The 24750-nt window shown below is 42.2% G+C and overlaps 1 protein-coding gene across 1 annotated transcript; it reads right to left on the minus strand.

Annotated features, from left to right (window-relative positions):
* Nucleotides 1–4439: 4439 nt before the first annotated feature.
* Nucleotides 4440–24267, minus strand: arcn1a (archain 1a). The gene is made up of 10 exons (XM_020463943.2): nt 23887–24267; nt 19326–19589; nt 18411–18590; nt 17980–18182; nt 17616–17777; nt 17211–17376; nt 16348–16495; nt 6502–6610; nt 6138–6342; nt 4440–5947 (listed from the first exon to the last, which is right to left on the minus strand). Exons 1-10 carry the CDS (start codon nt 23887–23889, stop codon nt 5858–5860), a joined length of 1530 nt encoding a protein of 509 aa, XP_020319532.1. The 5' UTR covers nt 23890–24267; the 3' UTR covers nt 4440–5857.
* Between the last annotated feature and the right edge of the window lie 483 nt (nt 24268–24750).

Consider the following 24750-nt stretch of genomic DNA (forward strand, 5'->3'; position numbering starts at 1 on the left):
TATAATTATAATGAAACTCCTTATCACTACGGATGAAGACCAAGAGACTCAGGCAATGACATTTGTAGCAGAACTTCGAGTTCTTCTGCCGTATCATTGGCACTCCCTACAACTCACTTCCATCTCTGTAGAGCAGACCACACAAGTCCAATGCACAAGTTTCCAACCCTTACACAGAGACAGTATGATCTGAGGAGTTCAAGGCAATCATCATCTATTGTAACAAGCCACATCACACCAGAAGTCTTTCTGGCTAGGGCTGTCAAACTATGCAAATTACACTCTCTATGACCTAAGACATTTGATATGTATATTTAGGGGAAGGGGGTTACCTAGTCCGTTGTTCAACAATGTATTCAACTGAAATGGGTCTTCCGCATTTAACTCAACCTATGTCCGTCTCTGGACACTGTGCTATCTAACCTCCAAACAAGCTTCAATGCCATACAACACTCCTTCCGTGGCCTCCAACTGCTCTTAAACGCTAGTAAGACCAAATGCATGCTTTTCAACCGGTCGCTGCCTGCACCTGCATGCCCGACTAGCATCACCACCCTGGATGGTTCTGACCTAGAATATGTGGACGTCTATAAGTACCTAGGTGTCTGGCTAGACCGCAAACTCTCCTTCCAGACTCATATCAAACATCTCCAATCGAAAATCAAATCAAGAGTCGGCTTTCTATTCCGCAACAAAGCCTCCTTCACTCAAGCCGCCAAGCTTACCCTAGTAAAACTGACTATCCTACCGATCCTCGACTTCGGCGATGTCATCTACAAAATGGCTTCCAACACTCTACTCAGCAAACTGGATGCAGTCTATCACAGTGCCATCCGTTTTGTCACTAAAGCACCTTATACTACCCACCACTGCGACTTGTATGCTCTAGTCGGCTGGCCCTCGCTACATATTCGTCGCCAGACCCACTGGCTCCAGGTCATCTACAAGTCTATGCTAGGTAAAGCTCCGCCTTATCTCAGCTCACTGGTCACGATGGCAACACCCATCCGTAGCACGCGCTCCAGCAGGTGTATCTCACTGATCATCCCTAAAGCCAACACCTCATTTGGCCGCCTTTCGTTCCAGTACTCTGCTGCCTGTGACTGGAACGAATTGCAAAAATCGCTGAAGTTGGAGACTTTTATCTCCCTCACCAACTTCAAACATCAGCTATCTGAGCAGCTAACCGATCGCTGCAGCTGTACATAGTCTATTGGTAAATAGCCCACCCTTTTCACCTACCTCATCCCCGTACTGTTTCTATTTATTTACTTTTCTGCTCTTCTGCACACCAATATCTCTACCTGTACATGACCATCTGATCTTTTATCACTCCAGTGTTAATCTGCAAAATTGTAATTATTTGCCTACCTCCTCATGCCTTTTGCACACATTGTATATAGACCCCCCCTTCGTTTTCTACTGTGTTATTGACTTGTTAATTGTTTACTCCATGTGTAACTCTTTGTTGTATGCTCACACTGCTATGCTTTATCTTGGCCAGGTCGCAGTTGCAAATGAGAACTTGTTCTCAACTAGCCTACCTGGTTAAATAAAGGTGAAATAAAAAAAAAAAAAAAAAATTTTTTTACTGGTATGCTAATTTGTTGTTTATGACTTGTGACTTACTGATGATGCACTGCCCTTAAAGTTAGGCTGAACATGTCTTTTTACTTGTGTTTTATATTTTATGACATTGCATTTTATGTACAGTGCCTTCAGAATGTATTCATACCGCTTGACTTATTCGACATGTTGTTTTACAGCTTGAATTCAAAACTGATTAAAAAAATTAAAAACATCTTGCCCATCGACACACAACACCCCATAATGAATAAGTGAAAACATGTTCACAGAAATGTTGGGTCTCTCTCGGTAAGTCTAAGCGCTTAACACACATTTGCCCATTATTCTTTTCAAAATTCTTCAAGCTCTGTCAAATTGTTTTTTAAAATCATTGCTAGACAACTATTTCCAGGTCTTGCCATAGATTTTCAAATAGATTTAAGTCAAAACTATAACTCTGCCACTCAGGAACATTTACTGTCTTCTTGCTAAGCAACTAGATTTGGCTTTGTGTTTTAGATGATTGTCCTGCTGAAAGGTGAATTCATTTCCCAGTGTCTGGTGGACAGCAGACTGACTGATCCAGGTATTCCCATAGGATTTTGGCTGTGCTTAGCTCCATTCTGTTTCTTTCTTATCCTGAAAAACTCCCCAGTCCTTAACGATTACAAGATACCCATAACACGATGCATCCACCACTACATTTTTAAATTTGTAAAAGATGTTGAAAAACATAATTCCACTTTGACATCATGGGGTATTATGTGTAGGCCAATGACCATCAAATTATCCAATATAATCCATACGTTTTAAATTCAGTCTGTACCAGAAAAATTTGAAAAAAAGTCAACGGGTGGGAATACTGTTAATGGCACTGTGTTTCTGCATATGTACCAAGATGTTGAAATAAACCTAAGCTAAATTAATAAAAAATAAAAATCAGGGAGAAATTATCAATGCGTTTTTAATTTTAAAGTATGCCTACTAGTACAGCTGCATCTGCACATCAGTGTATCTAGCATACAGATGATCATATCTAAATTAAACATTTTACTGTATATACCCAATAAAACAATATTTGTGTGATCAGTAACAAAATAAACTTGCACTGCGTAATATGATGCCAAATAAAAAACTTACCTTGAATCTGACCCTCTTGAGCTTTAGTCTGGGTGCTGGGTGTGAGGAGAAAGCCTCTCCTCTGTCACTGCAGTATCCTGGGATAATCATCATCCCTGTCTTTGTGCCATCATCCAACTGAGAATCACAATACATCCCCAGGTGTCTCCCCTTTAGTTTTCCTTACAGGTTCACTCCACGACTGTCACACCCCAGCCACAATAAGAAATACAGTTCAAAAAGAAAGAGCTTCTTCCTCAGAACTAATAACAGAGAACACTTTATTCCAGGAGAGCCCTCAGGTTGTGGCTACCATCCGACATACCTCTCTCTCTGAGACACTGTCCGTCACACACCAAACACTGAACTGTGCGTCCATTCATTTCCAAAAGGCGACAAACCCGCTCTCTCGTCCCACGCACTCAAAGGAGGAAGTTGCTGCCTCTCTAACCTTCTCCAGATACTAATTCCATGCATTAGTGTGTGTGTGTGAGGCGCATGGAAAACACTCCCTAGCTATAATAAGTCTGCCTTTCTCTCATTAGAGTTGTAATATCCTGCTTTGATTTAGCTATATGCATTCAACTCAACTCACTCTCCAATCCTCCTGACTGTTTTCAACTCTCTACGTATTCCTGATCGTGTGTCTCCATCACACACGCTACGAAAGCTGGTCAGGGAAGCCAAATCATTAATCCCTTACTTTCTCTCTCTCACACACACACACACACACTCTCCCTCTCAAGTACAGAGCAGTAAACAGATCATTTCGACATGCATTCTCTGCCACTGAAATCCCTTTATAAAATGCACTTACGACAGAAAAGGGATGGAATGAAAGCAAAATAATGTATTTCCCCCCCAGATTCAATCAGAACTTGCCCTGTCCCTGTGGAGGGATCATCCTGTTGCTCTAGTGACCCGAATATCCTCTGTGGAGGAGGGTTGAGCTCATGGGACCGCCTGTTCAGTAGGGAGAAAATGTTTAGAAATTGAGTGAAACCGGGAGGTACTACCTGAACATGCCCAATAGAATCACTTTGTTTTTCTTTTTGCAAAGCGTTCTGCTACGGTGTTGCCCTAGTGAACAGTAGACAGGGACAGGACAGCTCCCTCAAAGCTTCACCTCAAAAAGGTTCAACACATACACCATGACTGGGATTATTTGAATCATTGTGTGTACTAACTCAATTGGCCTGACCAACCAGTGCCCCCGCCCATTGGTTAACCGGGCTATCTGCATTGTGTCCCGCCACCCACCGCTCTTTTACGCTACAGCTACTCTGTTTATCATATATGCATAGTCACTTTAACCATATCTACATACTACCACAATCGGACAGACTAACCGGTGCTTGTACGTAGCCTCGCTACTGTTATTTTTCCACTGTCTTTTTATTTCTTTACTTACCCATTGTTCACCTAATACCTTTTTTGCACTGTTGGTTAGAGCCTGTAAGTAAGCATTTCACTGTAAGGTCTACACCTGTTGTATTCGGCGCACGTGACAAATAAACGTGATGTTCACTTGCGCATCCATTCCATATCAAATCATGTAAAACTCCCCCCCCCGCATGCTGTCACTACTCTAGTAATCACAGAACATAGTACCACATCTATCACTACTCAAACACACTTTGATTGTGGAAACCATTTTTTATATGCAGTCACTAGATAACCGATAATTGAAATGACGACAAGTAACCTCGGTAAAGCGCATGATTCTGAAAATACTTCATTATAAAAAGACCCTCTTCAGAGTTTATAATACACTTTAATCTTTTTCATGTTTACATTGGAATGTTAATTACCCATGATCATTATTCTATAGGGTTACAAAAGTCTGATTCACTTATTTACCGTCAATCTGAATCCCATATAATTCAGAATTTCAAAAGAAAAAAAATCCAACAAAGACAAATATTATTTAACTTCTCCCTCTCTCAATTGTATTTCATAAGCAAAGTCAAGGTGAATATGGCCATCTATATAGATACTCTGAAACAAGAAGAGCCCTGACATTCATTCATACATACATAATAACCATGGGGGCTTATTGTAACGGGGCTGGTTTGAGGTTGGACCGTGGGTGGTGTTGATGGACAGGGTTCTCCTGTGGCACAGTTGATAAGAGCATGGGTTGTGGGTTCGATTCCCATTGGGGTTACGTATGTTATAATATGTAAGCACTCACTGTACTCCAAGACGCTTAGGATAAACGCATCTGATAATTGACATATAAAAAGGTTTGATGTTTGGAGTGTTAGAAGGTCATGGTTCTTGGATAGATCATTTCCATTTGATAAGTAGACTCAAAACAGTTGAAATCTCAGACAGGACTTTTTCTTTGAATGACCTCCCGCCATTGCAAAAAGTGCATACAACTACTGTGATTGAGTTGTACTGGTCTGGTACAAAAACTTATTTCAGCATTTAATTACTCCATGCATTTGACTTGATAGCATATCACAAAGAAAATATGCCATTATACATTAACTAGCCTGTAGACAGATCAGTGTAATGAAAAATAAATTATTTAAAAATGAGGTCTTTCAAACTCGAGCGAAGCTAAACTATAAAACATGCAATCTTAATAATTTTAGCTAAGATTTAGCCTTGCGGGAGACAGGCAGTTCAGATCAGTATCGATCACAAAATGTGGTACTTCTTGCCAAAGCAAAGAGTGGTTGTAGTGTTATACCATGGACCGCAAGCCTGTTTTTATTGGAGTATGTGTAATCAAAGAGTATTTCCGTACATGATTACGACATATCTGTAAAACTATTAGCCAATAGTTCACAGAATCTGTCTGTCAATGGATTTGATACAAACTGGGCCAATGAGAGGGTCATCCACAAAGCCCACCCCAGATGTCATCACCCCCCAGGTCCACCCAACCTAACCCGGATACAGTTATCTAACGTTGTCCTGTTTGACTTTACCATTCCTTCTTGCAGGTGCATCGAGTGGTTCTTTATACATACAGCTATAGACCGATCAGTTGATAGATTTCTGGTAAAAATGTACAAAGACACTAAATGCTGGCAAGCCAAGCCATGGTGGGAAGGGTTTTTCTTTTTGAAAAGGGTTTCAAGTCCACTTCTCACTTTCATTTTTTCATATGTCAATCCACTGATCTTGATGTTTGTTGGTAATACTGTATGTGAATAGATTACAGTATTTCATACTTGTCGACCAGGAACGATGTCTCTGAGGAGAACCTCACTGGAACCTCTCCATCTACCTGGGACACTTTGGCCACCTGGAGGGGGAACAGGAGTCATGACACATCGTCACAATGGAAATAAAATCCAAACACCATTAGGTTAACACAATAGATGGAGATCTACATGGTCTCACTGCTAAACAGACTTACAGGCTGTCATTGTAAATAAGGATTTGTTTTTAACTGACTCACCTTGTGAAATATAATACAAAGAAAGAAAACTGACCGTTATGTCACAGTAGTTTCCTTTGGAGACGAAGGAGACGTTGACAGGGAAGAAATCATTGGGCTGGCCTGCCACGCTGAACTCCAGACTTCCTGTCTTGTTGTTGACATCCACCACGGGTAAACACCACTCTAGAACGTTCCGCCGGCTGTCATGGCGATACTCTCCGTCCAGGTCACCAATCACAGGTGCACCCACACCTGACCTGCAGGGACAGATAAACATATGAAATTAAACTCAGATGACAGACTGCAACAGTGTCTAAGACCCTAGTACTGGAAATTAATACGGAATCCATTGTATAGAATAGAAAAGATAAAACGAGAAATGGGATCTCAGAGGTGCTTAAGAGCGATTTACTTACGGGATGGGAATAGAGATCACTACATCATTCAGTTCAAGTGCTTCTTCCTGAAGCTCATACTCTATGTTGACATCACAGCCAGTGGCACTCTCAGAGGGCCAGCAGTTTACTGGGGAGAAGTAGAAGAACACAACAGATAGAATACTTAAAGCGGAACTGACAGCATTTTAGCTACATTCAATCTTATTAAAATCTATTCATATACACCCCTAGGAAGATATCATATTTATTTTTTTACATTTTCTGACAAGTGAGCACTTAGAAATGGTCATTTTCACAAAATCATAGAATGTTCCAAGTGGACAATGACCCCAAGCATACTTCCAAAGTTGTCGCAAAATGGCTTAAGGACAAAAGTCAATGTATTGGAATGGCCATCACAAAGCCCCGACCTCAATCCTATAGAACATTTGAGGGCAGAACTGAAAAAGTGTGTGCAAGCAAGGAGGCCTACAAACCTGACTCAGTTACACCAGCTCTGTCAGGAGGAATGGGCCAAAATGTACCCAACTTATTGTGGGAAGCTTGTGGAAGGCTACCCGAAACTTTTGACCAAAGTTAAACAAAGACAATGCTACCAAATACTAATTGAGTGTATGTAAACTTCTGACCCACTGGGAATGTGATGAAAGAAATAAAAGCTGAAATAAATCACTCTATACTATTATTCTGACATTTCACATTCTTAAAATAAAGTGGTGATCCTAACTGATCTAAGACAGGGAATTTTTTTCCAGGATTAAGTGTCAGGAATAGTGAAAAACTAGGTTTAAATGTATTTGGCTAAGGTGTATGTACACTTCTGACTTCACAAGCCAGACATAGCCGATTTGATATTAAAAAAAGAAAACATGCAACTGCGACCCAAACTGGCCGTTGTTTTATTAGATCAAATATGGCCTTTTATAATGTCCACTTATGTACATAGGATGCCATATGTAGCATTTTAACATTCAAACAAAAGATAAATAATATTTGTCTAGCCTTTGCTGCTATGCTTGCAGATGTGCATTATATGCTGTGATCCTAATCAAAAAGTAGTTAACTCCAGATAACAAAAACATAGCTGTAGGTTGTTGTTACATTTAAACTAGAGGTCGACCGATTTCAAGTTTTCATAAAAATTGGTCATCTGCATTTTTTGGACACCCATCATGGCCGATTACATTGCACTCCACGAGGAGACTGCGTGGCAGGCTGTTATGCGAGTGCAGCAAGGAGCCAAGGTAAGGTGCTAGCTAGCATTAAACGTATCTTATAAAAAACAATCTTAACATAATCACTAGTTAACTACACATGGGTGATGATATTACTAGTTTATCTAGCTTGTCCTGCGTTGCATATAATCGATGCGGTGCCTGTTAATTTATCAGAGTCATAGCCTACTTCGCCAAACGGGTGATTTAACAAGCGCATTCGCGAAAAAAAGCACTGTCGTTGCACCAATGTGTACCTAAACATCAACACCTTTCTTAAAATCAATAGAGAAGTATATATTTTTAAACCTGCATATTTAGTTCATATTGCCTGCTAACATGAATTTATTTTAACTAGGGAAATTGTGTCACTTCTCTTGCGTTCTGTGCAACAGAGTCAGGGTATATGCAGCAGTTTGGGCTGCCTGGCTCGTTGCGAACTGTGTGAAGACTATTCCTTCCTAACAAAGACAGCCAACTTCGCCAAACTGGGGATGATTCAACAAAAGCACAATCGTTGCACGAATGTACCTAACCATAAACATCTGTGTATTGATTTTAAGAAAGGCATATTTTTTTAAGCCTGCATATTTAGTTAAGAAATCCAGGTTAGCAGGCAATATTAAACTAGGGAAATTATGTCACTTCTCTTGCGTTCATTGCAGCAATTACGTGCATTTGCCAGCAGCTCTTCGCTGTGATTCAAGCATTGAGCTGTTTATGACTTCAAGCCTATCAACTCCCGAGATTAGGCTGGTGTAACCGATGTGAAATGGCTAGCTAGTTAGCGGGGTGCGCGCTAATAGCGTTTCAATCGGTGACGTCACTCGCTCTGAGGACGTGAAGTAGTTGTTCCCCTTGCTCTGCAAGGGCCTCGGCCTTTGTGGAGCGATGGGTAACGATGCTTCGAGGGTGGCTGTTGTCGATGTGTTCCTGGTTCGAGCCCAGGTAGGGGCGAGGAGAGGGACGGAAGCTATACTGTTACACTGGCAATACTAAAGTGCCTATAAGAATATCCAATAGTCAAAAGGTATATGAAATACAAATGGTAGAGAGAAATAGTCATGTAATTCCTATAACCTAAAACGTCTTACCATGAAATATTGAAGACTCATGTTAAAAGGAACCACCAGCTTTCACTTTTACTTTCTTCTCCAACACTTTCTTCTCCAACACTTTCTTTTTGCATTATTTAAACCAAATTGAACATGCTTCATTTTCGGCTAAATTGATTTCATTGATGTATTATAAGTTAAAATAAAAGTGTTCATTCAGTATTGTTGTAATTGTCATTATTACAAATAATAAATAAAAAAATTCTCTTTTCTTTTTAAAATCACCCAATTAATCGGTATCGGCTTTTTTTTGTCCTCCAATAATCAGTATAGGCGTTAAAATCTTAAAATCGGCCAACCTCTAATTTAAACTTAAAACATGTTTTTCCTTTTTTGCACTGCATGGATCACCAGTGCAGCTGAATGAAGCATTGCTGTACGGTGCACTCAAAATGTAGACTGCAACATTTTAGTAGCCTAGCTAGGACAGTGGCATGTGTCTGTAAACAGAACACAGGAAAGCAGCACAAGTGAAGCTGAATTCACATTCAAACTCAACTGTTGACTGATTAATACTTATTTGTGCGTCCCATTTGGCCAGCGGTCCTTGAGTTTGATTGACTTGTGATCATTGCCCTTGCTAGTTTGATTGTATTGACATGCCCATACTTAGTTACAGTTGTACGTCTTTGTTCAAAATAGTGAGTCATTGAAACTGAAACAGTGCATCCCGAATGGTTGGCAGCAGCAAACAATTTACCAGGCCAGCTGTGATTTACAACCTGACAGCAGTATTTTTTTGACTACCACGAAATGTATTGATTGAATTATATTAATTATGCATTAAACTGTATCCATCTATTCTGCCAGTAATGCCTTTCTGTACATCATGGATTTTTGAGTCAAATAGAACCTTTTTTTTCTTCTAACTTCTTATAAAGTTGGTTTTGAAGCATAAACTTGGAATTTCATATTTTTGACTCAAATGATTGTTTCATATCTGCAAAGTAGTTAAAATGCTGTCAGTTCCAATTTAAAAATAGAATGCCTAGAACATAAGATTTAGAATGTTTTGAACACGAGGCCTTTATCAATAAACAGTCACAATACGGTGCAGACCCCCAGCTCCGCTAAACCCATTGACAACTAAAGTGCCGTTTTCACAACATTGTGAAATAAAATGTCATAACTATTTGGTTAACATAACCTCTTGAAGAGCATAGTCAGAACTACACATTTAACTATCAGAGTTTTATTCAGCAAGAACTGCATGATTTTCATGATCAGTAAACATCAATTGATCATGTATTTTCATGATACACGAGGGTAGCTTATCCATTTGGCATGTAGTTAGCTAGCTAGCTAGGCACACAACATGCGTCAGCTTGCTTCAGAGGTTAGGACTTTGAAAAGAGCTTAACTTCGGCAAGTCATTGTCCTGGTAAAGTTGGCAGTCGGACTACTGTCCTCACCACTATATATGGCAAGCAAATCACGCAATATTTGGATATAGCCATCTAGTTAATCCTCTGAAAGGTAACTTGTTAACTAGCCATATTGATGTGGTCCATGGTCTGTCAGCAGAACTCTTGATTAAACAACATTAAAAACAATGTTGAAAAGGGGATAATGTTAGCAAACTTCGCTGGGCCTATGTTAAGTTGGAGAAAAAAAGTACATCAGGTCTACTTACCACTATGTTTAGCCAACGGTACAAAGTTTCTACCGGTAACTGGCAAAGTACACATTATCAGATAACAGTACATCGGCAAATGCTCCCTTTTGCTGCTTGACAGGCAGAGCCCACAAAGGATTGGAAATTAACCGACACCACTCACACTCATACCTGCCACACCCAATGTGATACGGAATCGCTATTATTTAAAATTTTTAGAACACATTCAAGAACCTCCAGAAGCTAACCAGCTAACTAGCTACAAGCTATTTAGTCATTGTTAGCGGCTTTTACCTTCAGCACAGCCAGCCAACAAGTAGTTTATTTATTTATTTATTTAGCCTGGATAATACTCGCCAGTCTAGCTTCCCTGTCCCATCCACCGCTGCCCCCTGGACACTGTGATCACTTGGCTACATAGCTGATGCCTGCTGGACTGTCCATTAATCACGGTACTCCATTCTGTTTGTTTATGTTTTATCTGTCGGCCCCAGCCGCACTCAGGCTCTGTGTGTAGTTAATCCGACTCTCTGCCTAGTCAACGCCATTTTACCTGCTGTTGTTGTGCTAGCTGATTAGCTGTTGTTGTCTCACCTACTGGTTTAGCTAGCTCTCCCAATCAACACCTGTGATTACTGTATGCCTCGCTGTATGTCTCTCTCAAATGTCAATATGCCTTGTATACTGTTGTTCAGGTTAGTTATCATTGTTTTAGTTTACAATGGAGCCCCTAGTTCCACTCTTCATACCCCTGATACCTACTTTGTCCCACCTCCCACACATGCAGTGACCTCACCCATTACAACCAGCATGTCCAGAGATACAACCTCTCTTATCGTCACCCAGTGCCTGGGCTTACCTCCGCTGTACCCGCACCCCACCATACCCCTGTCTGCGCATTATGCCCTGAATATATTCTACCATGCCCAGAAATCTGCTCCTTTTATTTTTGTCCCCAACGCTCTAGGCGACCAGTTTTGATAGCCTTTAGCCGCACCCTCATACTACTCCTCTGCTCCGAAGGTGATGTGGAGGTAAACCCAGGCACCCTCATTTGTTGACTTCTGTGATCGAAAAAGCCTTGGTTTCATGCATGTCAACATCAGAAGCCTCCTCCCTAAGTTTGTTTTACTCACTGCTTTAGCACACTCTGCTAACCCTGATGTCCTTGCCGTGTCTGAATCCTGGCTCAGGAAGGCCACCAAAAATTCTGAGATTTCCATAACCAACTTTAACATTTTCCGTCAAGATAGAACTGCCAAAGGGGGAGGAGTTGCAATCTACTGCAGAGAGAGCCTGCAAAGTAATGTCATACTTTCCAGGTCCATACCCAAACAGTTCGAACTACTAATTACTCTCCAGAAATAAGTCTCTCACTGTTGCCGCCTGCTTACCGACCCCCCTCAGCTCCCAGCTGTGCCCTGGACACCATTTGTTAATTGATTGCCCCCCCATCTAGCTTCAGAGTTTGTTCTGTTAGGTGACCTTAACTGGGATATGCTTAACACCCCGACAGTCCTACAATCTAAGCTAGATGCCCTCAATCTCACACAAATCATCAAGGAACCCACCAGGTACAACCCTAAATCTGTAAACAAGGGCACCCTCATAGACGTCATCCTGACCAACTGGCCCTCCAAATACACCTCCGCTGTCTTCAACCAGGATCTCAGCGATCACTACCTGCATCCGCTACGGATCCGCAGTCAAACGACCACCCCTCATCACTGTCAAACTCTCCCTAAAACACAGGCCTTTCTAATCGACCTGGCCCGGGTATCCTGGAAGGACATTAACCTCATCCCGTCAGTTGAGGATGCCTGGTCATTCTTTAAAAGTAACTTCCTCACCATTTTAGATAAGTATGCTCCGTTCAAAAAATGCAGAACTAAGAACAGATATAGCCCTTGGTTCACTCCAGACCTGACTGCCCTCGACCAGCACAAAAACATCCTGTGGCGGACTGCAATAGCATCGAATAGTCCCCGCGATATGCAACTGTTCAGGGAAGTCAGGAACCAATACACGCAGTCAGTCAGGAAAGCTAAGGCCAGCTTCTTCAGGCAGAAATTTGCATCCAAAAAGTTCTAGGACACTGTGAAGTCCATGGAGAACAAGAGCACCTCCTCCCAGCTGCCCACTGCACTGAGGCTCGGTAACACGGTCACCACCGATAAATCCATGATTATCAAAAACTTCAACAAGCATTTCTCAACGGCTGGCCATGCCTTCCTCCTGGCTACTCCAACCTCGGCCAACAGCTCCACCCTCCCCTGCAGCTACTAGCCCAAGCCTCTCCAGGTTCTCCTTTACCCAAATCCAGATAGCAGATGTTCTGAAAGAGCTGCAAAACCTGGACCCGTACAAATCAACTGGGCTTGACAATCTGGACCCTCTATTTCTGAAACTATCCGCCGCCATTGTCGCAACCCCTATTACCAGCCTGTTCAACCTCTGTTATATCGTCTGAGATCCCCAAGGATTGGAAAGCTGCCGCAGTCATCTCCTCTTCAAAGGGGGAGACACGCTGGACCCAAACTGTTACAGACCTATATCCATCCTGCCCTGCCTATCTAAGGTCTTCGAAAGCCAAGTCAACAAACAGGTCACTGACCATCTCGAATCCCTACCGTACCTTCTCCGCTGTGCAATCTGGTTTCAGCCACGCTCAAGGTACTAAACGATATCATAACCGCCATCAATGAAAGACAGTACTGTGCAGCCGTCTTCATCGACCTTGCCAAGGCTTGACTGTCAATCACCATATTCTTATCGTCAGACTCAGTAGCCTCGGTTTTTCTGATGACTGCCTTGCCTGGTTCACCAACTACTTTGCAGACAAAGTTCAGTGTGTCAAATCGGAGGGCATGCTGTCCGGTCCTCTGGCAGTCTCTACGGGGGTGCCACAGGGTTCAATTCTCGGGCCGACTCTTTTCTCTGTATATATCAATGATGTTGCTCTTGCTGCGGGAGATTCCCTGATCCACCTCTACGCAGACGACACCATTCTGTATACTTCTGGCCCTTCCTTGGACACTGTGCTATCTAACCTCCAAACCAGCTTCAATGCCATACAACACCCCTTCCGTGGCCTCCAACTGCTCTTAAACGCTAGTAAAACCAAATGCATGCTTTTCAACCGTTCGCTGCCTGCACCCGCACGCCCGACTAGCATCACCACCCTGGATGGTTCCGACCTAGAATATGTGGACATCTATAAGTACCTAGGTGTCTGGCTAGACTGTAAACTCTCCTTCCAGACTCATATCAAACATCTCCAATCTAAAATCAAATCTAGAGTCGGCTTTCTATTTCGCAACAAAGCCTCCTTCACTCACGCCGCCAAACTTACCCTAATAAAACTGACTATCCTACGGATCCTCGACTTCGGCGATGTCATCTACAAAATGGCTTCCAATACTCTACTCAGCAAACTGGATGCAGTTCATCACAGTGCCATCTGATTTGTTACTAAAGCACCTTTTACCACCCACCACTGCAACCTGTATGCTCTAGTCGGCTGGCCCTCGCTACATATTCGTCGCCAGACCCACTGGCTCCAGGTCATCTACAAGTCCATGCTAGGTAAAGCTCCGCCTTATCTCAGTTCACTGGTCACGATGGCAACACCCACCCGTAGCACGCACTCCAGCAGGTGTATCTCACTGATCATCCCTAAAGCCAAAACCTCATTTGGCCGCCTTTCGTTCCAGTTCTCTGCTGCCTGTGACTGGAACGAATTGCAAAAATAGCTGAAGTTGGAGACTTTTATCTCCCTCACCAACTTCAAACATCTGCTATCTGAGAAGCTAACCGATCGCTGCAGCTGTACATAGTCTATCGGTAAATAGCCCACCCAATTGTACCTACCGCTTCCCCATACTGTTTATATTTATTTACTTTTCTGCTCTTTTGCACACCAATATCTCTACCTGTACATGACCATCTGATCATTTATCACTCCAGTGTTAATCTGCAAAATTGTAATTATTCGCCTACCTCCTCATGCCTTTTGCACACAATGTATATTGACTCTTTTTTTTCTACTGTGTTATTGACTTGTTAATTGTTTACTCCATGTGTAACTCTGTGTTGTTGTCTGTTCACACTGCTATTATGCTTTATCTTGGCCAGGTCGCAGTTGCAAATGAGAACTTGTTCTCAACTAGCCTACCTGGTTAAATAAAGGTGAAATAAAAATAAAAAACTTGTCAAGTACAGTTCTTTTTAAAATGTATCACTCAAATATCCAGCTAATGGTGGAGAGATGTCATGAGTATACCCTCACGTATCTGAAATTACATTATCAATTTGTATTTATTATGGATCCCCATTAGCTGCTGCCAAGGCAGGAAGCTACTCTTCCTGGGGTCCAGCAAAATGAAGGCAGTTCATATAATTTTAAAAACATTACAATACATTCACAACACACCGTGTGCCCCTCAGGGCCCTACTCCACCACTAAATCCATGTGTATGTATAGTGGGTATGTTAATTTGTGTGTGTATGCGCGCATGTGTCCATAAGGTGTTTTTTTAAATCTAATTGTATTGCTTGTGTCAGTTACTTGATGTGGAATAGAGTTCCATGTAGTCATGGCTCTATGTAGTACTGTGTGTCTCCCATAGTCTGTTCTGGACTTGGGGACTGTGAAAAGACCTTGTGGAATATGCATGGGTGTCTGAGCCGTGTGCCATTAGTTTAGACAGACAGCTCGGTGCATTCAACTTGTCAATACCTCTCATAAATAAAAGTAGTGATGAAGTCAATCTATCCTCCACTTTGAGCCATGAGAGATTGACATGATTCATTATTAATATTAGCTTTCTGTGTACATCCAGGGGCCAGCCGTGCTGCCCTGTTCTGAGCCAATTGCAATTTTCCTAAGTCCTTTTTTGTGGCACCTGACCACACGACTGATAGTGTTAAGGCAGAGCATCACTTCACTATAGACAGACTTCTCCCCATTTTAGCTACTACTGCATCAATATGTTTCGACCATGACAGTTTACAATCTAGTGTTACTCCAAGCAGTTCAGTCATCTCAATTTCCACATGATTTATTACAAGATTTAGTTGAGGTTTAGGGTTTAGTGAGTGTTTTGTTCCAAATACAATGCTTTTTATTTTAGAAATATTTAGGGTTAACATTCCTTGCCATCCACTCTGAATCTAACTGCAGCTCTTTGTTGAGTGCTGCAGTCATTTCAGTCGCTGTAGTAGCTGTCGTGTATATATAGAATACATAGAATCTCTGGCTTTACTCAAAGACCGTGGCATGCCGTTAGTAAACATTTTTAAAACAAGGGGCCTAAACAGCTACCCTGGGGAATTCCTGATTCTTACTGGATTATATTTGATAGGCTTCCATTAAAGAATACCCGCTGTGTTCTGTTAGACAAGTAACTCTTTATCAACATTACAGCAGGGGGTGTAAAGCCAAAACACATACGTTTTTCCAACAGCAGACTATGATCAATAATGTCAAAAGCTGCACTGAAGTCTAATTGATGTTTACTGATCATGAAAAGCATGCAGTTACTTGCTGTATAACTCTGATGACAGAGCTAAATGTGAATAATTGTTTCGCATGGAATAATCAGAAATCTGTAGTTGTGACTATGCTTCTCAAGAGGTGATGTTACAACCAAATAGTTAACATTTAATTAACAATCCCTCAAAAATGACACGGTTGTCAATGGTTTTAGCGGAGCTGGGGGTCTCCATGCCCCCCAGCAGGCCAATTTAACGCACTACACCTTGTGATGCTATATTGATAACAACCTATTAGAATGCTTGGAACACAATAGTTGGAATGCTTGGAACATAATGGGTTCCAGCTCTCCAGAGAGAGAAACACTAAGGAAAAACAGTATACACTAGTATAGAAATACTTAAAACTCTAGTAAAGTGTACTGACTCGTTAGTGGTATGAGGGTCTCATCTGTGGTCTGTAGCCTCCACTTGAGCACGCCCACATCATTGTTCAGAGGGAAGGACTTGTCTGGGTTCTTCAGGCCCAGCACGGAGTCTGTGGTGAACAGCTTCTTATCCACGTTAGGGTGGGTCTGGACAGTGCAGGGAGGAAAAAATTTATAGAAACCCGGGAAGCCATTGTTAATGGCTTCCGGGGTCGCAGTGGTCTAAGAAACTGCATCGCAGTGCTAGCTGTGCCACCAGAGACTCTGGGTTCGAGCCCAGGTTCTGTCGCAGCCGGCCAAGACCGTGAGGTCCATGGGGCGACACACAATTGGCCTAGCGTCGCCGGGGTTTGGCCGGTAGGGATATCCTTGTCTCATCGCGCACTAGCGACTCCTGTGGCGGGCCGGGCACAGTGCACGCTGACCAGGTCGCTAGGTGCACGGTGTTTCCTCCGACACATTGGTGCGGCTGGCTTCCGGGTTGGATGCGCGCTGTGTTAAGAAGCAGTGCGGCTTGGTTGGGTTGTGTTTCGGAGGACGCATGACTCTCGACCTTTGTCTCTCCCGAGCCTGTACGGGAGTTGTAGCGAAGAGACAAGACAGTAGGACAACAATTGGATACTACGAAATTGGGGAGAAAAAGGGGGTAAAAAAAAGTATAAAAAAATATTTTAAAAACACATTGTGAAAATTCCCATGGCATCATGCTGCACCAAAAGCAAATACAACTGTGGTTGTGTGCCATTTTGAATCTTGATTTACACAGGCCAAATCCATGAATGCCTTGACATGTATATCTGTTGTGTTGAGGTAGTGAACCTTTCCCCCTTTGGAACGAATGATGTATTTGTTTGGAACCTACCTGCAGCTGGACTCCCTTCTTGTCACCGTTGTTGATGGTGAGGCGAATGCGTCCGTTCTTGTCGTCGGCCACTCGGAGGGTGATCATACCCAGGACCTCCAGGTTCTGTAGCCCTCCATCTCTCCCACAGGTCAGGCTAATTTTCTCCTCACAACGCAGGTGCACACTGGGAACCAGGGGGCAGAGGTAAGATACAGTTGAACATATCAACCTGCAGGTGTTTGAGTCCAACTACATTGCAGTCTGGACTGTGTAGAATCACTGATCTACAATCACTTTGCATCCCAAATAACTCTGCATTATGGGATCAAGATGAGCGATTCTGTGCCTCGCCTTGTGCAAACTGATTCCTCAAACACACTGCCTGTAATCAGTGGGATATAATATAAAACCTGGTAAACCTACCTCTCTGTGTTAACTGGTGGAGGCAGGGCTTTGGATGCCTCGGAGGGCCTCTTCCCTGAGCTGGGCATGATGACTTGTCCCTCAGACTTGAGCTTGTCCACAAAGTCATCTACCTCCTTCCCTCTGGCACTCAGCTTCAGGGCCTTACTGGGACCACTAGCCCTACGGAGGAATACATAGCTCATGAGGCATAGGCCTAACTTTCTGCCATATTAAAAATACATGACAAAACAAGTTTCACAAATTCCATTGAGCATAACCAACCAAGAAATATACTAACAAATACGTCTTACACATAGAACACAGGATACATTCATCATATCAATCAAAACAACTCAAAATCCTAATATACCGAGGGTAGTACCTGGCAGGGACAGGTGAGGCCTTGGGTTTCTCTGGCTCCATGAGGGTGTCTGTGATGATGGTAGCGTTGCTGCTGCTGGACATGCTGCCGAACCCGCCGGAGAACCCTGGAGACTTCTTCCCTGAACGGTCTGCGTCCCGCCTGGCCTGCTGCAGCTCCTTCGCCTTTCTCCTCATCTCTGCCTTAGCCTCTCGCTCCTGGGTCTGAGATGGAGAGAGAACAAAGGAGACTTTCAGAATAAAACATGATTGTCTTTTGGACCAAAACCCCTTCATTCAGACTAGTGTTGGATTTAGCAATTCAGCTACATTACAATAATAATGTAATGCTGTTCAGTTCTGCTGCTCCCCTTCATTCAGACTGTTGTTAGACTCAGTAATAACGTAATGTAAATCTGTTCATTAGTTCTGCTGCTGCTGCTCTCTTTTCACCTCTCGGACTGCGCGGAACACCTTCTCCTCGTGAGAGTCCATCTCTGTGAATGTTCTGATCTGGGCCAGGTTGACATTCTCCCTGTAGCCCAGCGCCACGATCTCATCGAAGGCAAAGATCAGGTCAAAACAGTGTTCCGAGACCTCCCCTTCCTCCAGCACCCGACAGTACTCTGGGATCTAAGGAAGAAATATATTTGGTCATTTAATCATCCATGCTCAACTCATCAGCCGTGGCCGTGCTGCTGCTCCAGTTTCAACTGACCTGAGCCCAAGGACCATGCCCCAGGACTACCTGACATGATGACTCCTTGCTGTCCCCAGTCCACCTGGCCGTGCTGCTGCTCCAGTTTCAACTGTTCTGCCTTATTATTATACGACCATGCTGGTCATTTATGAACATTTAAACATCTTGGCCATGATCTGTTAGAATCTCCACCCGGCACAGCCAGAAGAGGACTGGCCACCCCACATAGCCTGGTTCCTCTCTAGGTTTCTTCCTAGGTTTTGGCCTTTCTAGGGAGTTTTTCCTAGCCACCGTGCTTCTACACCTGCATTGCTTGCTGTTTGGGGTTTTAGGCTGGGTTTCTGTACAGCACTTTGAGATATCAGCTGATGTACGAAGGGCTATATAAATAAATTTGATTTAATTTGATCACAAATTCCTACTGATACTTTTACTCAGCGGCAAACTTTGTATTGGCTCTGCCAAACTGAAAAAAACAAAACTGTTTAGGCTACTTTAAACTTAGAAAGAGTTTGTTTGGGCTACGCGTAACAAACACTGTTTACATAGTGTGTGTCCTCTGCCACTTCTAGAAGTATGTGTAGGTGAGACCATGTGTGAGTCGGCGACTGAGGATATTTGTGAAGGTGCGTACGTGTGAACAGGGCATCTGTGAGAGTATGTCATACCACGCGTGAGAAGAGGCGTAGTGTCTCCAGGTCCTCTAGGATGTTGCTGTTCTTGGTGGTGACCAGCACCATGTAGAGCTTCTCCAGGGGCTGGTAAACGTAGCGCACGCTCTCAGTCTCCACAAATGTGTGCTGCTTGCCTGTGTTCATCAGCTTGGGGAAGGCGGCCAGCAGGCCCTCCACGCGCGTCCGGGTCATCTCCACAAACTGCCGCGACACGATGGCCTTGCCCGCCTTGGTGCACACCGCTGCTGCTAACAGCACCTGGGACAAGAGGAAGAGGCCATAGTTACAGAATAGCAATGATTGAGTCCATGCCTGGATAAGATTCAAGACGTGTAGACAAGATATTCAAGTGTTGCTCCTATTCAGCTAATATTAATATACACTGAGTGTACAAAACATTAGGAAGACCATATTGAGTTGTTCCCCCTTTTGCATGATAACAGCCTCCATTCGTCAGGGCATGACTACAAGTTTCGCTAGTGTCCCACAGGGATGCTGGCCCATGTTGACTCCAATGCTTTCCACAGTTGTGTCAAGTTGGCTGGATGTCCTTTGGGTGGTGGACCATTCTTGATACACACGGGAAACTGTTGAGCGTGAAAACCCAGCAGCGTTGCAGTTCTTGACACAAACCAGTGCACCTGGCACCTACTACCATATCCCGTTCAAAGGCACTTCGATATTTTGTCTTGCCCATTCACCCTCTGAATGGCACACATACATAATCCTCAATGTCACAAGTCTTCAAAATCCTTTTTTAACCTGTCTCCTTCCCTTAATCTACACTGATTGAAGTAGATTTCACAGGTTACATCAATAAGAGATCATAGCTTTCACCTTGTCAGTGTCATATTCCTAATGTTTAGTACACTCGGTGTACGGCTTTTGAAGTCAGCTATCACAGTGGTCACTTCTAACAAGACACATGAGATGTCTTGAATTAATGAACATCAACACCATAAGGGGCAAAAATATCCTGGTTAGGTAACATAGCAGTAGCTGCTCTTTAAGTCCTGAGAGAAAAACAAATGTTATTTTCATTCAACCTCAAAGATTCAGTTAAATGAGCACATTGTATTACCTTGGTTTTATGTTTTCCATCATCTTTTTCAGAGGTAGGCTAATACTAACACAATGAACCACACGCGCAAATACGGTTGACCACACGCACAAACATCATCTCAGTTTCCTTTAGTGTGACTGGAAACAGAACACCAAGAAGTTGACTTCAGGTTTTTGTTACTTGTAAAATGGCCTAAATTAATTCTGACAGTAAGTGTTTGTCTGTGGCCTGAATTTGATGTAATGTATTTAAATACATTTGGGAAAGTTCAGCCACACTATCAATTACTAGGCCTAATCTAAAAATCAACCTACCCGTCTCTCTCTTGTTATATAAGGAAGTCTATGACTCCATAACTGTTCGATCATGGAAAAGGTGTCAATGAGTGTCAACTCAAGTCTATTGCTAAATTCCAAACAGCCCCTACTAGACACTTCAGTTGGCCTGAAATGTTAGAATGTACAGTGCCTTCAGGAGGTATTCACAGCCCTTAACTTTTTCCACATTTTATTGTGTTACAAGGTGAATTCAAAAAATGAATAACTGAAGTTTTTTGGTCAACAGCCACACACCCCATAATGTCAAAGTGGAATTCTGTGTTTTTCAATTTTTTTGAGTCAATAAGTATTCAAACCCTTTGTAATAGCAAGCCTAAATCAGGAGTACAAATGTGCTTAACAAGTCACATAAGTTGCATGGACCTTGCACAATATTAGTGTTTAACATGATTTTTTAGGACTACCTCATCTCTGTACCCAACATTTGAGCAGTGAATTTCAAAACAGAGATTCAACCACAAAGACCAGGGAGGTTTTCCTTTACCTCACAAATGTAGATGGCTACAAATAAAAATAAAAAAGCAGACATTGAAGTTATTAATTACACTTTGGATGGTGCATCAATACATCCAATCACTACAAAGATACAGGTGTCCTTCCTAATTCGGTTTCCGGAGAGGGAAAGAAATACGCACAATGATTTCCCCATGAGGCTAATGGTGACTTTAAAACAGTTACAGGAGAAAGCTCAAATGTACCAAATACAAGAGGTGTAGACCTTACCGTAAAATGTTCACTTACAAACCCTTAAGGCCTGATTCACACAGTCTCCTCTGAACAGCTGATGTTGAGATAGATGTGTCTGCTACTTTAACTCTGAAGCATTTATTTGGGCGAAAACTTCTGACGCTGGTAACTAATGAACTTATCCTCTGCAGCAGAGGTTATTCTGGGTCTTCCTTTCCTGTGGCGGTCCTCATGAGAGCCGGTTTCATCACCGTTCTTGACGGTTTTTGCGACTGCACTTGAAGAATTTTTGAAAGTTCTTGCAATTTTCCAGATTGACTGACCTTCATGAGTTAAAGTAATGATGACCGTCATTTCTCTTTGCATATTTGAGCTGTTCTTGCCATGATATGGACTTGGGTCTTTTTCCAAATAGGATTATCTTCTATATACAACCCCTACCTTGTCAACACAACTGATTGTCTAAAAGCATTAAGAAATTAAACAAATTAACAAGGCACTCCTGTTAACTGAAATGCATTCCAAGTGAGTACCTCATGAAGCAGGTTGAGAGAATGCCAAAAGTGTGCAAAGCTGTCATCAAGGCAAAAGGTGGCTACTTTGTTGAATTGCAAATATATTTTGATTTGTTTAACATGTTTTTGGTTACTGCATGATTCCAAGTGTTATTTCATAGTTAATGTCTTCACTGTTATTCTACAATGTTGAAAATTAAAAAAAATAAAAACCCTGGAATGTACACACATACACAGTACCAGTCAAAAGTTAAATATAAATAAATAAATATCTGCTACGGCAGATATTGACCAACAGCCTATCGACCAAACATTAGACCATTCAACTAATTGGGGTCAAGAGATTAATGAATGAAATAAAATTACCACCGATGTTATGTAGCTATGACTGGTAAATTTGGTATTTTTTTTTCATTCAAATTTAATGACATTGAATATCGACCTAAAATATCATCCATCAACCTCCTTGGCGCCCAAATATTGGTAGCGGCCCTAAAACAATCTATATTGGTTCTTTTCTAGCTGATATCCTGTATCATGGGTGCACACTCCGTAGCAAACGCTGTACATTGAATATATGTACACCCCCAATGCAATTATGCAGTCTAATAAATCCAGTGGGACATGTTTTTTTAAATTGTTTGTGAAATTAATTAATTATTGTAATCCTTGTAAATGATCTAACATTCCAACCTTTTTTAGCATTATTATTATATTTTTTTAATGGGGGGGTGCTCCTGAGAGGTGCAGCGGTATAAGGCACTGCATCTCAGCGCTAGAGGCGTCACTACAGACCCTGGGTCGATTCCAGGCTGTATCACAACCGACCATGATGTTTGGGAGTCCCATAGGGAGGCGCAAAATTGGCTTAGGGTCATCCGGGTTAGGCCGTCACTGTAAATAAGAATGTATTCTTAACTGACTTGCCTAGTTAAATTTCGGTTAAATAAAATAGCTTTAACCAAGTGCGCATGCGCCAAATCCACCTTCGGCAGCGCTACAGTATTCCGAAAAAGCATTGATTTTTATTTAGAATTTTTTTGGGACATACCGTGCATAACGGCAATAATTCGGTGCTGTGGGTAGCTTAGTGGTTAGAGCGTTGGGCCAGGTTGCTAGATCGAATCCCCGAGCAGACAAGGTAAAAATCTGTCGTTCTGTCACTGCACAAGGCAGCTAACCTACTGTTCCCAGGCCGTCATTGTAAATAATAATTTGTTCTTAACTGACTTGTCTAGTTAAAGGTTCAATTAAATATGTATAGTAAGTACCGATCGTTTTTTGACAACGTTTGCAGAGCTGGCTAATGTTGGGACGGACTTTGAATTTAAGGATCCTGGGCGTCAGGGATCGTCAAATTCAACGTCTCCTCAAGCTCAGGTACTGGTTCCACCTAACCCTTACCATTTTAACATGTCAACTTCAACGGGGTGGGCGTCCCAAGGATCCAGGATAGCATGGACTATTCCAATATTGTGGCTAGCTTCACACAGCGATCAACTTGGCAAGCTTGGTATAGAAGCTGGGATCCTCAATTTTAACTCGAGACATACTAGGGAATCTAGACTTTTCACCAGTCATTCACAGAGTGGCTATTTTGTAAACTCTGCCATCTAACCAATACCAGTTAAATGACTTACAATTAACAGCCAATATAACATAAGCTACCTAGGCCTGCTGATACAAAACAGACGCAAAGGCTAACTAGCTGACGTTAGCTGAGCTGGCGTTAATCGACGAGATGGCGCTTGAAAGCGCTATTGATAGCTTGCTAATGATATAAAGCCCAATATATACTAAAGGGGAGTATATTTGCCTGCATACGCAGCAAAATTAGCTATGTTAACTTGCTAGATTGTTAGCCATCAGCAAATGCAATGTTCACAGTCAAGCGGAACAAGACAGATAGCTAGAAGCTAAATACAGTAGATCAATTACATTTCATAGCTCACCATTTTGTTGTTATCCCTTGTGCTACAAATCCTTGTGCCGTTTCCGCAATGTAAAACCACGTATTAGTGTCTAAACTATAATATTTATGCGGAGTGAAACTTGCGTCTGTTTGATTTACTGTCTCAATATGGAAGGACCTCTAGCCACGTCTCCACCGGAAAGAGCTCGTCAGCAAGGTAAAAGGGTTATCACTTAGTTACCACAGCCACAAAGACAAATGGGCTATGTCGTAAAGATTCATGAAAACACTAAATCGCTTTTTGGTCTTACTTTAAGGTTAGACACATGTAGCAGTGTGATTATGATCAAAATTAGGTTTAAGAGAGAAAGTGTACAAATGGGCCGGGTTTATGACTTTGTGGCTGTGGTAACTAGTGACGACCAGAAAAGGCAGCGACGAGAAAAGGAACATGTGGAAGATAGGGTCAATGATGGTGGATAAATGAAGATAGTCCTTCTCAAGACGTTTACCATTGAAAAAAAAGATCAGTTCCGGTCTACTTAACGGGGTGGGTCTCCCATAGACACCAATGTAGCTGGGTGTGGTCCACTGATGTATAATAGAGTTCGCCAGCATGTAGTAAAAAAAATAAACGGAAATTAGTTCTCTCTTAGTTCAGCCATGGCAATGGGGCAATAATAAAGTTTTGGGATTAACGCCGAAAATAAAATCTGGAAATTAGTTCTCTCTTAGTTCAGCCATGGCAATGGGGAAATAATAAAGTTTTGGGATTAACGGCGAAAATAAAATCTGAGGTTAACACAGATTTAAGAGATCCAATACGATTAATTCTATGATTTATCAGTCAGTTAACATGACCTTCATAAATTATACGCTTTTTATGATTACACAAGTGCTTCAA

Source organism: Oncorhynchus kisutch, linkage group LG28, assembly GCF_002021735.2.
Source record: "Oncorhynchus kisutch isolate 150728-3 linkage group LG28, Okis_V2, whole genome shotgun sequence".
NCBI lineage: Eukaryota > Metazoa > Chordata > Actinopteri > Salmoniformes > Salmonidae > Oncorhynchus > Oncorhynchus kisutch.